The following is a 14,969-nucleotide window of genomic DNA, read 5'->3' as shown; positions in this document are numbered from 1 at the left end:
CTTATTTACCTAAATCTTAAAATGTTAGCATTAGGGCATACCTTTTATATGATATATTAGAATATTGAATATATCACATTTAATTTTCTATTATGTATTGTAAAAGAATTAAAATTAATTTACAGTCAATAACTATAAGTCATGTCTTTATTGTCTTTTAAGATTTTTTGGAAAAATAAATAATTTTAAATGTCAGCTTTCATATATATTTTTAAGCTGTTATTGGTTTAATTACAAAACCATCAATTAGATTTGCTCATATTGTTTACCCTAGGATAAATTATAACAGGATTAATCAAACTAGCTTTACTAACTAATCAACCTGTTAATTAGATTAATTGAATGCATTGATGACCCCAAGCTATAGACAAGCCAACAACTTGGTTGAACTGAGAATTGACAGAAATGTCTCCATGTCTCAATTTATATGCCATTTTATGCTACTTGTCAAAAAGGAGCATTTCATTTCATAAAATGTCATGAATATAAATACAGTAATGAGAAAGTTCATATCATTTCAAATTATATCTTTGGCTTTATACACCTTTACAACTACAAAATGGATAGATGTGAATCCACTCTGGCTTTAATGGACTTTGAACAAGTAGAACAGGATGACTATTCCTCAGGTTATGAATCCACACCATCAGACACAGAGTCGTCTGCACCAACCCAGAAACCACAATATGACACACTGGTACCAACCAGCTACAACAGGGACCCAGTCAAGATCAAAGAAAAGATGAGTTACAGAAATACACAAGCTTTGACAGAACAACTGAAGGTCATCTCATCCATACCAGAACTTTGTGATGTCACATTTGATGTTGGACCAGAACATGTCAAAGTTCATGGTGTCAAGGCCATCTTGGGAACAAGAAGCAGGGTGCTGTACAATCTTATTTTAAAGAAACAAAAGGAAGCTGAATTTCAGAGTAAAGCTGACAAAAAAGGAAAGCAAAAGAAAACCACAGTAAAATCTGACAAAGTTACCATCGTTGTGAAGAAGTATGAACCAGAGGACTTCAGAAAGATAATACAGTTCATACACAGTGGCTCTGTGGACATCAACAGTTCATGTGTAGCTGGACTTTTATGTGGAGCATCACAGTTTGGTCTGGATGACCTTGAAAGAGCATGCTGGGACTTTGTCAACTATTCTGTTAAATCAGGGACTATCTCAAAGATTATACCGACTGCCAAGAGGTATAGTCATCATAAAACTGGACAAAGACTCCTGGAGAAGTTTTTCAGTTATACACAGCAACATGTTGACTTGTAAATGACTATTGAGTGCTTCACTTTATTATTACTATTAGTGCTATATTTATGTTATTAGTTGATAAATAAATAAATGAATAAATATATATAGAAAAAAACTGTTTTTACTTGTGATAAATTGTGTTTACAATCTGGCCTACTGAAATAGTCCGTTTATGAAGTTCAAAGTTAGTCAGGGTTCAAGTGATAGTTCGAGTTAAAGTGCGATTTATGCTTCGAGTCCGAGTTTGCGCCAAAGTTAGAGTATAAGTTCGAGCTGTGTTTCGAGTTAAACTTCGAGTTTGAGTTCTGAGTAAGAGTTAGAGTGTAACTTCAGTTAGAATTCAAGTTATTTAATCTGAGTTCGTATTTCGATACATTTCAATCACGGATCAAACTTCCATTTGAGTAAGTATTTGAGTTAGTAGTAGTCGAGTTCAATTTTGAGTAAGAATAAGTTTTGAGGCACAATGTTTTATTGAAACATGATCAAAACGAAAACCAAAATACTAGCAGAATATCCCGAGACTCTATGCCTAAAATGGGAAAGGATTGCAAAAAATGATTTTAGTAAATATGATACAATCTACATTCATGTTTATCCTTTTTTACATTTGGAAACTAATTAAACCATTGTACCCAAGCAAAGTACCTCATTATAGTGGCTCTCTTTGATCTCTTATGTCATATCTTAAACTTCCGTAGCAAATCATCAACTTGTTGGATTATACTCCCTTGACAGGAACAACGACATGAAATGTTAGTTCCACAAAAGTGGGGATCTTGACTACAAATATATATAGTGCCATGTTAAGTATATGTTTACTACTAGTATTTTATATCTATATAATACGGTATTTTTATGGACTGTGCAGTTTTAAAATAGAATAAAACAACATAGAAGAGATAAATTATTTATAAATAATTTTCAAATTGACCAAGTGAACTAATGTCAACATGATGGGGGATGGTCAGTCAACCCCAATCACAAGTACTGAAAGGTCTGAACTGGAGAGTCCCTGTGATCTATGACAGAACGAAAGATCAACAAGTTACAAGATAGACTTGAAACACGAAATATCAACAAGTTACAAGATAGACTTGAAACACGAAAGCTCACCCTTGCATGTGTTACAAACTCGGTGGGAGAATGGAAAGATGGCTAATCCTTGAAGAAGTCAGATGCCATTGGTTGTTGGTCACCGACAAAGCAGTCGGCATTTAAGCGTAAGAACAAAGACCCGCAGTTTTAAATAATGTACCCAGGTAGGGTGACACGTCTTCCTGCGAACTGTTACCTTTTGAACTAGCACGTTAAAGATCCGACTAAGCGTGTGTCTAGTGCAAGACTTTGTGCGCAGTCTGCCTATAAGAAATCAGGGTGCAGAGTTCATAATTTTATCACACTAAAACGTTTTAGTTTTAATATGAATGTAATATTTGCCACTGGAAGTTACAAATTAAATTACGCCACAAGAAACATCACGCTTATAAGTCACGCTTATTTAACTTCGTCGAAGCGAGACAAAATTCAAACCGGTTTACTTTATTAACAAAGAAGCTTTCAATTAAATAGCATTCAAGTTACCATCTAGAGACCATAGAGGGAACGGTTAAAATCGGACGAAAGGACAAAACAACGATAACGCATATAAACCATTCTCCGCTTTTCTCACCATGTATGATCATTTGAAAAAAAATACGCAATCTTGACCTTTTATTCTGATATATATTGCATTCTCTGACACACGTTGACCATCTTGAAAAGGCAGTTATTTCTCATCTTCGCGTGGCTAGTGGAGATGGCTAGTTCTATACAAATTGAATTTTAAGGACTTTCAAAATAGAAATCAAGCCATCAGTACAACACGAGAGACATTTCTGTGTGAACTTTTGTTTCTAGTGTTTACATAAGAAAATAAACTCATCATTTAATAGTAACAACACCTGTAAAGTGTCTATTGGTGGTCTCGTTCGTAAGGGGTTGTAGATCTTGTATTACTCACAATTTTTGCTGTCTGGTACTCTTGTAGATTGGTACTACTAATAGTTTTTGTTGTATGTAGTTTCTGTAATTACAATAGGGCTAAAACTCTTGAGGTGAGTCAATTGATCGTTTGTTGTTGTTTTGTTTTGTTTTTTTTTTTTGCTGAGCACATACTGATTTTATGTCATGGATGGATACCTTATATCCTTTCTTTTCTATTAAACACTGTCAATAGCAAATAAATAGCAAAATGAGCAGCAATATACGATCTACAAAAATACCAATGAGAATGAAATCATCAATTAACCCCTTTTTGGATTTTTTGGAGTTATTGCCAATACAGAATATAATTGACGATGCTTTTACTTATTAATCGATTGATGGTTTCAGTGTTTGGGGAATTTTAAGTTCTTGTATTGCTGTTTAATTTGCTCAGTACAGTTTCTTATATCTATGGCAGTTTTCAACAGATTAGGCGATAATGTTAATTTTGATCAACAATGTTCTTTTAAGGGCAATAACGCCTCTAAGGAGAAAATTGATGGTTTCAGCCATATTGGCACTTTTGTAGATTCTGTATTGATGGTCAAGTCTTTTATACCAGGCAGTGCCTGTCTACATGATAATTGGTAAAAACTAATGGAAACAAATTGTCATTTTAACAAGAGCATTTACATCAATTTATGGTTTCAGTGTTTAATGAATATTGTAGAGATTGTACTGCTGATGATTTTTTGTTATCTAAAGTTTCATAGGGTTTGTTGTAGTTATATAAGATTCTTGGTCTTTTGAGGGGCTTTCTATTATAGTTTTCAAGACAAAAGACAAAAACATTTTCTAAAAGTGGTCAAATGCTCTACATGTTTGATATTAAAAATTCAAATAGGTAAGTTAAGGTCAAAAGGAGGGAGGATATATCATGGGGCAACTAAACCCTACACGTCGAGAAAAGACCCACATCATGACAAAAAAATAAAAGAAAACCAGAAAAAAACAATAGATTTTTAATATGCTTCAAACCACCCCTAGAGTAAGTAATTTCAAAGTAAGTCTAAAGCTCACTTTTAATTGCCGATGAGAAAGATATTATTAATTTTGAAAAAAAGGTTTGGTGAAGCATTTGGCAGACCAGCAACAATATAACGTTGCTTTAAGGACAATTAAGTGTGCTATTTTGGTAAAAAGAGTGATAGAAGACCAAGTTCCTCAACTTTGGTTGGAATTCCAAAAGAACAATATTTCATTTTCATGGCCCTGAAATGCTTCACATTGGCTGTTGAAGTTGATGGATACTTTTTCGTTTTATATAACTGTTTGATTCTTACATTCTATTATTTTTTGTATAAACTTAACATTGATCGGGAAGCCCTAAGCATCCATGTGTTTTATAAGTTACAGAGGTGTCTACACATACAACCAAACCTTCGAACCAAATGTTTTGTATTTTTGGAAGAATTAAGTAAAGGTTTTAAGTAATTTGTTCGTCCTGAATATGTCATGTATGACATATTTGCCACTGAACGTTAAGCAAGCAACAATTATTTAAGTAATTTGTGATAACGAAATCCAGTTTATATAAGTCCTTTGCTTGCTGCATTTTTACCTCGCTTATACTCGTTCACTTACAGAGAGGCGAAGATACCAAAGGGACATTCAAACTCATAAGTAGAAAATAAACTGACAACGCCATCAGAGGCGGATTTAGGGGGAGGGGGGGGTCAGGGGGCCCGCCGCCGCCCCCCCCCCCCTTTATGGAAAACATTTGGTTGATTACTTAGGGAAACACTGAAGCATGACTGGAGCGGGACCACTCTTAGGCAGTCAGTGGGTCCCCACTTATGAAAATTTCTGGATCCGCCACTGGTCATGGCTAAAAAAAGAAAAAAACAAACAAACAGACAGACAGACAGACAGACAAACAACAGTACACAAAACACAACATAGAAAATTAAAGACTGAGCAACACGAACCCGACCAAAAACTGAAGTGATCTCAGGTGCTCCGGAAGGGTAAGCAGACCCTGCTCCAAATGTGGCAAATGACAAATGTAAGTACTGTACACAATTACATATTACATAATGGACTCAAGGGTCTACTCGTGTTGGTAGTCCATTCCTGGCCTTAGTGAATTATTTTCATTTTTTATTTTTTCTGTTGTCACAGAGACGACATAAAAAATGAAAAATGAAAATAAGTCACTGAGGCCAGGGCTGGACTTTTGGTGTTGGCTGTTTCAATGTAGACACAGAAAAACAAAGCGACGTCTACATCATGTGACGTCGTTGCACATGTCATCTCATAAAAAATTGTGACGTTACGTGAAACTAACTTAAGTTACCAGACACGAAACTGATGATGAAACAACGGTCTACAAAAATTGGTTAAACAATACAATATCATACAATATGTGTGTAATTTTGCTTGTAAGTCTTTCTGCTGTGGTCCTGGTTCAGAAATGGTCCGGCAACTTATCCAGCTGTTGAACTTTTGTAAGTAAAGTATACTTGAAATGTTCATCACATTTTCCTTCACATATCTGTACACAAAAACACTTTTGATTTATTTGCTAAAAAATTGTTGAAACAAAAACATCTGTTTCCAAAGATCAACTTCAACATGTGTGTCATGTGTATGAAAGATCATGAAATGATAGTCTGCATTGGCTGTATTTACACTATAGAAAAAAGGACGGACAACAACATATTTGACATTTCCTCTTTGGCTCTTATTTAAGTTTCAAGAAAGATGAATTTTTATCGGCAATTTGTACATTTTCCCTTTGATTTTACTGCCTAATATTTTTAAGATCAGGACTTGATAGGCAGACTTAACATCATGTATCAGTTCAGCAACGTCACGCGTTGACCAATGAAATGCACGCGACTTCATTCATACAACCGATCCCAATGTTTTGTACGCTTAAAAGTACTTTTACTTGATATAATTTCATTTTACTTCATATTCTCAACCAAAAAAAACCCATACAGTTAAGATAAATCACCGATAAAAAGAATAATGGCATTTTATTTTTTTTATATACTGATTATCAAAAAACAAAAATGTCATTTTTCTATATTTATTTGGTCCCAAATGCATTATGTAAATAAAAAATAATGTAAACTAGTGGCTCTAGCCGGTGTCGCGCAGTCACCTGCATCTTCAACTATCGTCACTTCTTGGTAAAATTGTCATGAAAGAGCAAAAACTTAGAATCAATTGACAATTTTAGTCATTGTGCTTTTCAATATAATAGGCAAAAACTAAAAAAAAAATGGTAAAAAGCATCATTAAAGGGCAATATTACCTCAATTAACGAGTTTAAACCCGCTGCATTTGTTTGCAGCTGTCCTAAGTCAGGAACTAGATGTTCAGTGGTTGTCGTTTGTTGATGTGGTTCATTAGTGTTTCTCGTTTCTCGTTTTTTATATAGATTAGACCGTTGGTTTTCCTGTTTGAATGGTTTTACACTAGTCATTTTTGGGGCCCTTTATAGCTTGTTGTTCCGTGTGAGCCAAGGCTCTGTGTTGATCCATGTTGAAGGCCGTACTTTGACCTATAATGGTTTACTTTTACAAATTGTGACTTGGATGGAGAGTTGTCTCATTGGCACTCATACCACATCACTGTCATCTTCTTATATCTAATTAAGATTTAAGCCATGATGGTTAATTTGTATATCTTGTCTTGCTCATCATTATGGCTATTTAAAGTTTCTATATATCTATTACAATTTTCAAGATGATAGGCAAAATTGAAAAAAAATGGTAAAAATCGTCATTAATGAGAATTAACTCCTATAGATAACAAGTCCTGTGACGATTTCAGCCATTTGACTTTTTTGTAGATCTTGTCTTGCTGATAAGTTTTCCTGATTAAAGTTTCTCTCTATCTATTTTAGTTTTCGATATAAAATGCAAAATTTAAAATATTAGTAAAATTTGACATTTAAGGGCAATACTCCTATAAGAAAAACCTCTGACACTTTTGACGTAAATGGACAGCTTGTAGATTTCAACCTACCTAAACATTTCTGCCTCTCGTCAGATTTTTCTATTCATAGCCATTTTCAAGATAATAGACAAAACTTGCATTTTACCCATATGTTCTATTTTTAGCCATGTCAGGCATGTTGGTTTCCGAACGGGGTCATCGGACACATTTTTAAAACTAGATATCCCATTGATGATTGTGGCTAAGTTTTGTTAAACTCGGCTAGTGGTTTTAGAGGAGATTTTTTTTGTAAGATAGTAGGCACAAACACAAAAAATTGTGAAAAAATCATTAAAGGGCAATAACTCTTAATAAGGAGTCCTCTGACGATTTTGGCCGTGTTTGACTTATTTGTAGATCTTGTCTGGTTGATTATTTTAGCTATTTAAAGTTTCTCTGTATCTTTTGTAGATTTCAAGATAATAGGCAAAATAAAAAAAGGTGAAACTTATTCATTTAAGGGCAATAACTCCATTAAGAATTCGTCTGACAGTTTTAACGTTAATGGACAATAGGTAGAGCTCAATTTTCTGAATATTTCCGTGCTCCAGTCAGATTTTCTCTATATATAGCCGTTTTCAAAATAATAGACAAAACTTGCATTTTGCTCTTATGTTCTATCTTTATGCATGTCTGCCATCTTGGTTGGTAGGCGGGGTCATCGGACACATTTTTAATGATGATTGTGGCCAAGTTTGGTTGAAATTGGCCCAGTAGTTTCTCAGAGGAGAAGATTTTTGTAAAAGTTAACAGACGACGATGACGACGACAGACGCCAAGTGATGAGAAAAGCTCAATTCCAGGAGAGCTAAAAAGTTAGTTACTTGGAATTATTGAGTGTTACTTCGCTTGTTTAGTATAGCAAAAGTCAGTGATGATCATTATAAATTTTGTATTGTATTTGAGGTTTAGAACAAGAATTCGTGACTATTTCTTAGGTTTGATGCTGTTAAATTATAAAAAGAATTTTCTGTATGAAGGTTCACACTAATAAATCGTACTTTACGATTTGTCTATGATCCAAATGATCTGGAGTTTATTGTTTTTGAGGTAAGCTTTCCCACTCGGGCGACTCCGGTTGTCCTACTTTTAGGACGTCGTTAGGAAAATCGTTTCGAACTCAGCAAAACCTGACCTGCATTAACTTATTTCATCCAATACACGTTCGTCTTTAAATTGACTTTTGATAGCAATCAAATAAGAGTTTACGTTATAAGTCGAATTGGAAATCGAGGTTATAATAGGTATTGATTTCAGATTTTGAAAAAAAATGATTTTAAGTTCGTTATCGAGTTTGAGTTTTAAAAAACTTAGTTTTAGTAACGTTTCGAGTTCGAATTGAAGTCTGATAATTAATTAAACTTTCATTTTTCATTTTAAGGAGACACGTATTATTCTCTATTAAATATGTCGGAGTTGTTTTATAACATCATAAAGAAAGCTTGAACATACTACTGTGTACATTATGTCTTACTTTAAAAAAATCAGTGAAAACCAACGGACGTTATTTTAAAACGATTTCTTTTTTTGCAGGGTTATTCTCTATTTAATATGCTGTTTGGAATTTTCCTTTGGAAACATTTCATAGTTCTTGTTTTTATCTCGCCGCTCGTGTAATTCTCTCGAAAGAGAGGCAAAGGTAAACATTTTATTTTTGTATTTTAAGTTTTTTTTTTTTATTAATCCCGAACTTCATCTTCTCAATTAGGATATCGCTATATGCGACTTATCGACAGCATTTTACTTACTATGAGCAACACGAAGGCTGTCACTAGTAGAACAGGTTGGGTACAAACCGCCAAATGGGGAGCTATTCCCCAAATGAGTAACAATCCCTCAATTGAGTAATCATTTGATAGTGATACGTACGGAATTTTCTCAGCTGAGACTTTTTACTAAAAATGGTACAAATTTATAGAAAATGGAACAAATTCTGCCAAAGAAGCATATTTTTATTTTGAGTTTTAAAAAGATATTAGCCCCGAAAATTGTCAATCTTTGGAAGTTTTCGAAGCCTTGTAACTTATCAGTAAATCAGGTTGGGGCTATTCATCTTTTATAAAATTTGCTGCATTGTTCACGAATTAATGCCGTTTCAATAACATTGTATAAAATAGGCATTAAAAAAATTTAACACTAGAAAAGTAGTCCTCATATTTTTCATGTCGGGGCCTTTTATAGCCGACCATACGGTATGGGTTTTTCTCATTGTTGAAGGCCGTACGGTTGCCTATAATTGCTTACATCTACTTCATTTGAACTTTGGAGGATTGTTGTCTCATTGGCAATCAAACCACATCTTATTTTTATATTAAAAGAAGATATTTAGTTTGTTCAACCAATATACTTCTATGATATGGAATTTAATGGATATAACAGAAATATTACGGCTTATGTAATAATTATCATATGATATGAATTCAAAAAATAAATAGCAGATGTCTAATATTAGACATTTTCTCGGTAATATCAGCTGCCGAATATAAGATATACCCTTGGTAAGTTGAGATTTAACCGATCTGAACAGGTAACTTGGAACTGCACACGTTACATTTTTTTTATAGAATACAAGGTAAAAATCTTCGATGACCCCAGGAAGATCCCTGGGAAGAACTTTTGGGATTTCCATTTGATAAACAAAAAGCTTTGGTAAGTTTATGGATAATGTTGCCAGTGTAAATTAAGTAACATGCCTCTCCTATTCAACAAAACAAGAACATACATTTGTTTTCACCAAACGATCAGAAAATAAAGAAATAAACATACATAGAATAAGTGTGTCTTTTCTAATACATTTATTTTTCATTTGCTATACCTTTACTCAGAAAACGTATTTATCAAAGAACTACTTCCAAATCGTTGCTAGGACCATCTTAAACTTGTTGTGAGGGTGTGAGATTTTGAACCGTTTTGAAGGTCTCACTGTAACTATGAGATGAAGAACAACAACAAATGCACTCTTCCTTTGTTTGCGTTTTTTGTCAAATGCATGTAAGGAGTTTTTTTGTGTGTGATGAATTAATAAATTCCATCTGTTCCGTCCAGTGAGAACAATTCTAATTCTAGATATTACCATTAACACTATACATTACACTTAACACTAAACATTACACCTGACACTAGATATTACTGTGGAGGTTAAAAGTATGATATTTACGCTAATATAAACAAACACGTCTGTTCAGCCATAACTTTTAATAACAACTCCTTAGAGCCCACGGCGACGTCACTGTAGTCGGCGACGTCGTCAATGGTAATGTACAAACTCAAGAACGTCTTTATCCCGCAATAATCTCGACATACTGGGGGCCGCAAAAAGTGCAAATTATCAAAGATTTCACATTAACAGTCCATATTTGAAAATAAATCAAATGAAAAAAGTCTCTATCTCGATGAATGAACTAAATTGATATAAGTTAAACTAAGTTCTTGTTCACATAAATGAAAATTTTGAGTTAACTACGAAAGTCCTTTTTAAAATTGTAATTCTTCTTCATCATTTTCGTCTACATTGGTTATCCAGTTTCGTATCCTCTTCCGGGTCTTCATGCTCGCATTTCGTTTCGGTCGAGTACTTCTTTGAGTTGTGTTTTCTTGTTGATCGTCAGTGTGATCGCTTGTAGCATCCGAATGTGTCCCTGATACCTCCAACGGAATGAGTTTTACGATTGGTCGGGATGTCTCACCATTGCTTGTCTGTATCCGTGCTGCCCGTACAAGTCCATCATTACCTCTTATAAGTTCATTTACTATACCTAGTTTCCAATTGACTCTAGGCGATTCATTATGGATTTGAACTATGTCTCCAATATGAATAGATTGTTCGTTTTTTCCTAAAGTTTTGTGAAATTCGCGTAACGAAGTTAAGTATTCGGACTTCCATCTGGTCCAGAAGTGTTGTATTAATAAAGTTTGTCTGTGTGCACATTTGTTGAGTTCTTTATGATTCATATAGGTTGGATCGTTGAATTCATCTATATCTATTTGCGGATATGGCAGCGCTGATATTCTTCTACCATACAAAAGATGAGCGGGGGTTAACGTTTCGCAGTCTCTAATATCTGATGAAAAATATGTAAGTGGTCTATCATTTAAAATTCTTTCTATTTCTGTCACGACAGTCTGTAGAGTTTCCATACTGACTTGAGTTCGTCCAAGTGTCTTTTTCAAGCTTGTCTTTGTAAGCGCAATAAGTCTCTCCCAGAATCCACCATACCAAGGTGCGCGTTTTGGTATGAACTTCCATTCTATCCCTCGTATAGACAACGTTTCTTTTAGTGTTGCCGATTCACATAGTCTTTTTAGTTCCTCTGATCCTGCAATGAAAGTAGTTGCATTGTCTGATATAAGTGTTTTAGGTATTGATTTACGGCTTACGAAACGCCGGAAAGCTTGAACAAACGAATTTTCGGTTAGGTTCGGTACCACTTCTAGATGAACGGCTCTGGTGGAAGCACAGGTAAACAGGCATATATACGCTTTTGTTAAACTTCTATTTTCGTCTCTTACAAGTAACGCTCCTGTAAAATCAACTCCAGTGACTGTAAAGGGGGGTGCTTCCTGTAGTCTGATTTTTGGTAAAGGTGGTGGGTCTGGTGCAACGTACGATTTTCCATACACTTTGCGGCAAATAACGCATTTGCGGAGTAATTTATTTGCATACTGTCGAATAGTTGGTATCCAAAATGTTTGTCTAATATAGGTGACTGTAGCATTCATTCCACTATGAAGTAATTGTTCGTGTGCGTCCAATACAATAAGTCTAGTTAACGGATGATTTGCTGGTAAAAGGTACGGAAAATTTGCTGATTCTGGAATTGGTGCGTTGTGTATTCTCCCGTTACATCTGATGAGACCGGATTGGTCTAAGAAAAGTCCTAATTGTCGGACTCTTGGTACTTTATTTGTGTTTCTTTGTTGTGCTCCTCTCAGGTATGACATTTCATCTGTATACGTAGACTCCTGGCAATCTAAAATCCATGTATTTACTGCTGTTTGAATTTCATTGACCTCCAGAGGTCCGCTTTTTCTGGAAATCCTATCCCATCTACAGTTGCGGATAAAACGGATGACATAGGCGGTAATACGTAATAACTTCATATAAGATCCATAGTTCGAAATATCTAATATGTTTGTTATACCGACTAGATTATTTTGGTTTGTCATATCCAAGTTGTCCAATTCCTCTTCATTTTCTCTGTCATCTACCAGTGACGTCAAAACGGTGTTTTTTGCGCTGTTTAGTTCTGGCCATTTTGAACTATCTGTTAACCAATTCGGTCCTTTCCGCCAAAGTATACTCTGGTCAAATTGTTCAATTGTAAGTCCTCGTGTAAGAAGATCTGCCGGGTTGTTATCAGTAGGACAATACCGCCATTTGTATGGATGCGTCAATTCTGTTATTTCCTTTACTCGATTGGCAATAAAACGTTTCAAAGTCTTCGTAGATGTTAGCCAATGAAGTACAATGCTACTATCTGACCAAAAAACAGTTTTTGGATGATCAAGCGTTGAATGAAGATGTGCAGCTAGTCGTGCGCCGATAATTGCGGCCATAAGTTCAAGTTGTGGGAGGGTTAAACATTTGACTGGTGCTACTCTGGTTTTTGCCATTACTAAAGTAGTTTCGTTTTCGTTACTTAAATAAGCTGCTGCGCCGTACGCTTTTGGACTTGCATCTGTAAATACATGAAGTATTAATTCTGTTGATGTTGATGGCTTGCTAAAATAATATCGAGGAATAGTGAATTGTATTGCCTTTTCCAAATCTTTAGTTAAATCTGTCCACGTAGTCTTTAAATTATCCGGTATAATTTCGTCCCAATCTAATCCACATTTCCATTACTCTTGTATCAGGATTTTCGCTCTAATTGTAACCGGACTAAGTAAGCCGAGTGGATCATAAATCTTTGATGAATATTTCAAAACTTCTCGTTTAGTTACATGTTGAAGTAGTTCCGGTGTAGGAATTTCACGCTTCGGGTAAAAGATCTCGTCGCTTCGACTGTTCCACAACATTCCAAGTATTTTGGTATACTTATCCGTATCTAGGACGTTTTCTTCTTTAGCTAATTGTAGTAATTTAGCACTGTTTGAACTCCATGATCTCAAGTTGAATCCAGCTCCAGCCATCAAGTTCCTTGCTTCTTTGAAATACATAAGTAAATCTTCCTCTTTTTTCATACTAGATAAAATGTTATCAACGTATATGTCTCTTTCTAGAATTCTAGCTGTTTCACTGTTTCCGAATTGTTTCAAATGTTTCTGTATTGTGGCGTTGAGTATAAAGGGCGAAGATGTCGCTCCAAATAACACTGATTTGAACCTGTAAGTTTTCAGCTGACTTCCTGGGTTTATAGGGTCACTAAGCCATAAAAATCGGGTAACGTCTCTATCTTCTTCGCTCAATCCAACATGTAAGAAAGCTTTTTCAATGTCAGTACATGTAGCAAACTGGTTGGCTCTAAATTGTACTAGGAGTTTTGTCAAGTCATTTAATTTTGGTGGTGTGTCCATCAGACAATCATTTAGACTTGGATGGTTTGGTGATTGACGACAACTGCAGTCGTATACTATTCGTATAGGAGTTGTGCTAGATTCCTTCTGTATAGGGTGGTGTGGAATGTAATGGATTTTCCCGCCTTTTTGTTCTTTTTCATCTACTGTCTCAACAAATCCTCTGCGTTCCTGTTCGGCGATTATATCTCCATACTTCTTTAGTAGTTTAGGATCTTGACTAAGTTTCTTAATAACGTTCTCTGTTCTTCTTCTTGTAACTATATAATTTGATGGTAGTTCGTCATGTTCCTGTTTCCATGGCAACTTTTCAAAGTATTTATTACCTCTGAGTTCAATCGAAGTGTCTTGATATGTTTCCAAAAAATCCTTTTCGTCTTCGTCCGTTTCTCTCGAGTTAATACCAATTGATTCCAATCTCCAAAATGTTTCTAGATCATGCTCCTCCGTTTTATGAGAAACAAGAATGTTAAAAATGTTAGTACCCATCAACGAGTTATCTCTCTGGCCCCTTACTGGACCGGAAAGTAAGAAACCTAACTTCGACTTCACGGCGGTTGGACCATTTCCTCGTACCACTTCATCCTCGACTAAGTCCCAATAGTAGTCTGCTCCGATCAATAATGCTATTTCGAAAGACTCTTCTTGTGTTACCGGATGTGCTAACTTTAGTCCCCGTAAATAGTCCAGTCCTCTGTTAATGTGGCGAATATTGTTCTGCAAAGGTACGGCAATCATTGGTACAATTAGAACTTGAATCGGTATTTTCTTTCCTGCATCTGTTTCTACGAAAACTGTTGATTTATCTAAGTGTCGTATGTTTTTGTTTCCATCTCCAAATGACGATAATTGTAGAATTTCAGTGCCCTCTGTATGTAAATTCAGTTTTCTCGCTAAATCTTCGGTAACAAATGATCTCTGTGCTCCCTCGTCAAAAAGTATATGGGTATCTTTACATAAGTGGTTTGACCATACGGGTGCTACTGCAGTTTTTAAAAGTACATTTGTACGTACCTCGACTGACGATGAGTATAGAATTGAAGTGTCCTCTTCCTTATTCTTCGTGTCATTTACCAAATGTACAGATGTCTGATTAGCTTGTCTATTGTTACCATGAAAATTCATATTCTGTTGGCTGTAATTTGTATTATGCACGCTTTGTCTATTTCTTTCATTATCATGGTTAATTTTGTTGTTAAATGGGCGTACAGTACAC

At 35.1% G+C, this 14,969-nt stretch overlaps 1 protein-coding gene across 1 annotated transcript; it reads left to right on the top strand.

Moving 5' to 3' along the window:
- Positions 1–559: 559 nt before the first annotated feature.
- Positions 560–1,282, top strand: LOC127712039 (serine-enriched protein-like). The gene has a single exon (XM_052218206.1). It carries the CDS (start codon positions 560–562, stop codon positions 1,280–1,282), a length of 723 nt encoding a protein of 240 aa, XP_052074166.1.
- The last annotated feature ends 13,687 nt before the right edge of the window (positions 1,283–14,969 follow it).

The sequence above is a fragment of the Mytilus californianus genome, unplaced genomic scaffold (assembly GCF_021869535.1).
Source record: "Mytilus californianus isolate M0D057914Y unplaced genomic scaffold, xbMytCali1.0.p SCAF_8, whole genome shotgun sequence".
NCBI classification, from domain to species: Eukaryota; Metazoa; Mollusca; class Bivalvia; order Mytilida; family Mytilidae; genus Mytilus; species Mytilus californianus.
Note: the sequence above shows the minus strand (reverse complement) of the source record. Positions and strands in the feature narration are given on the sequence as shown.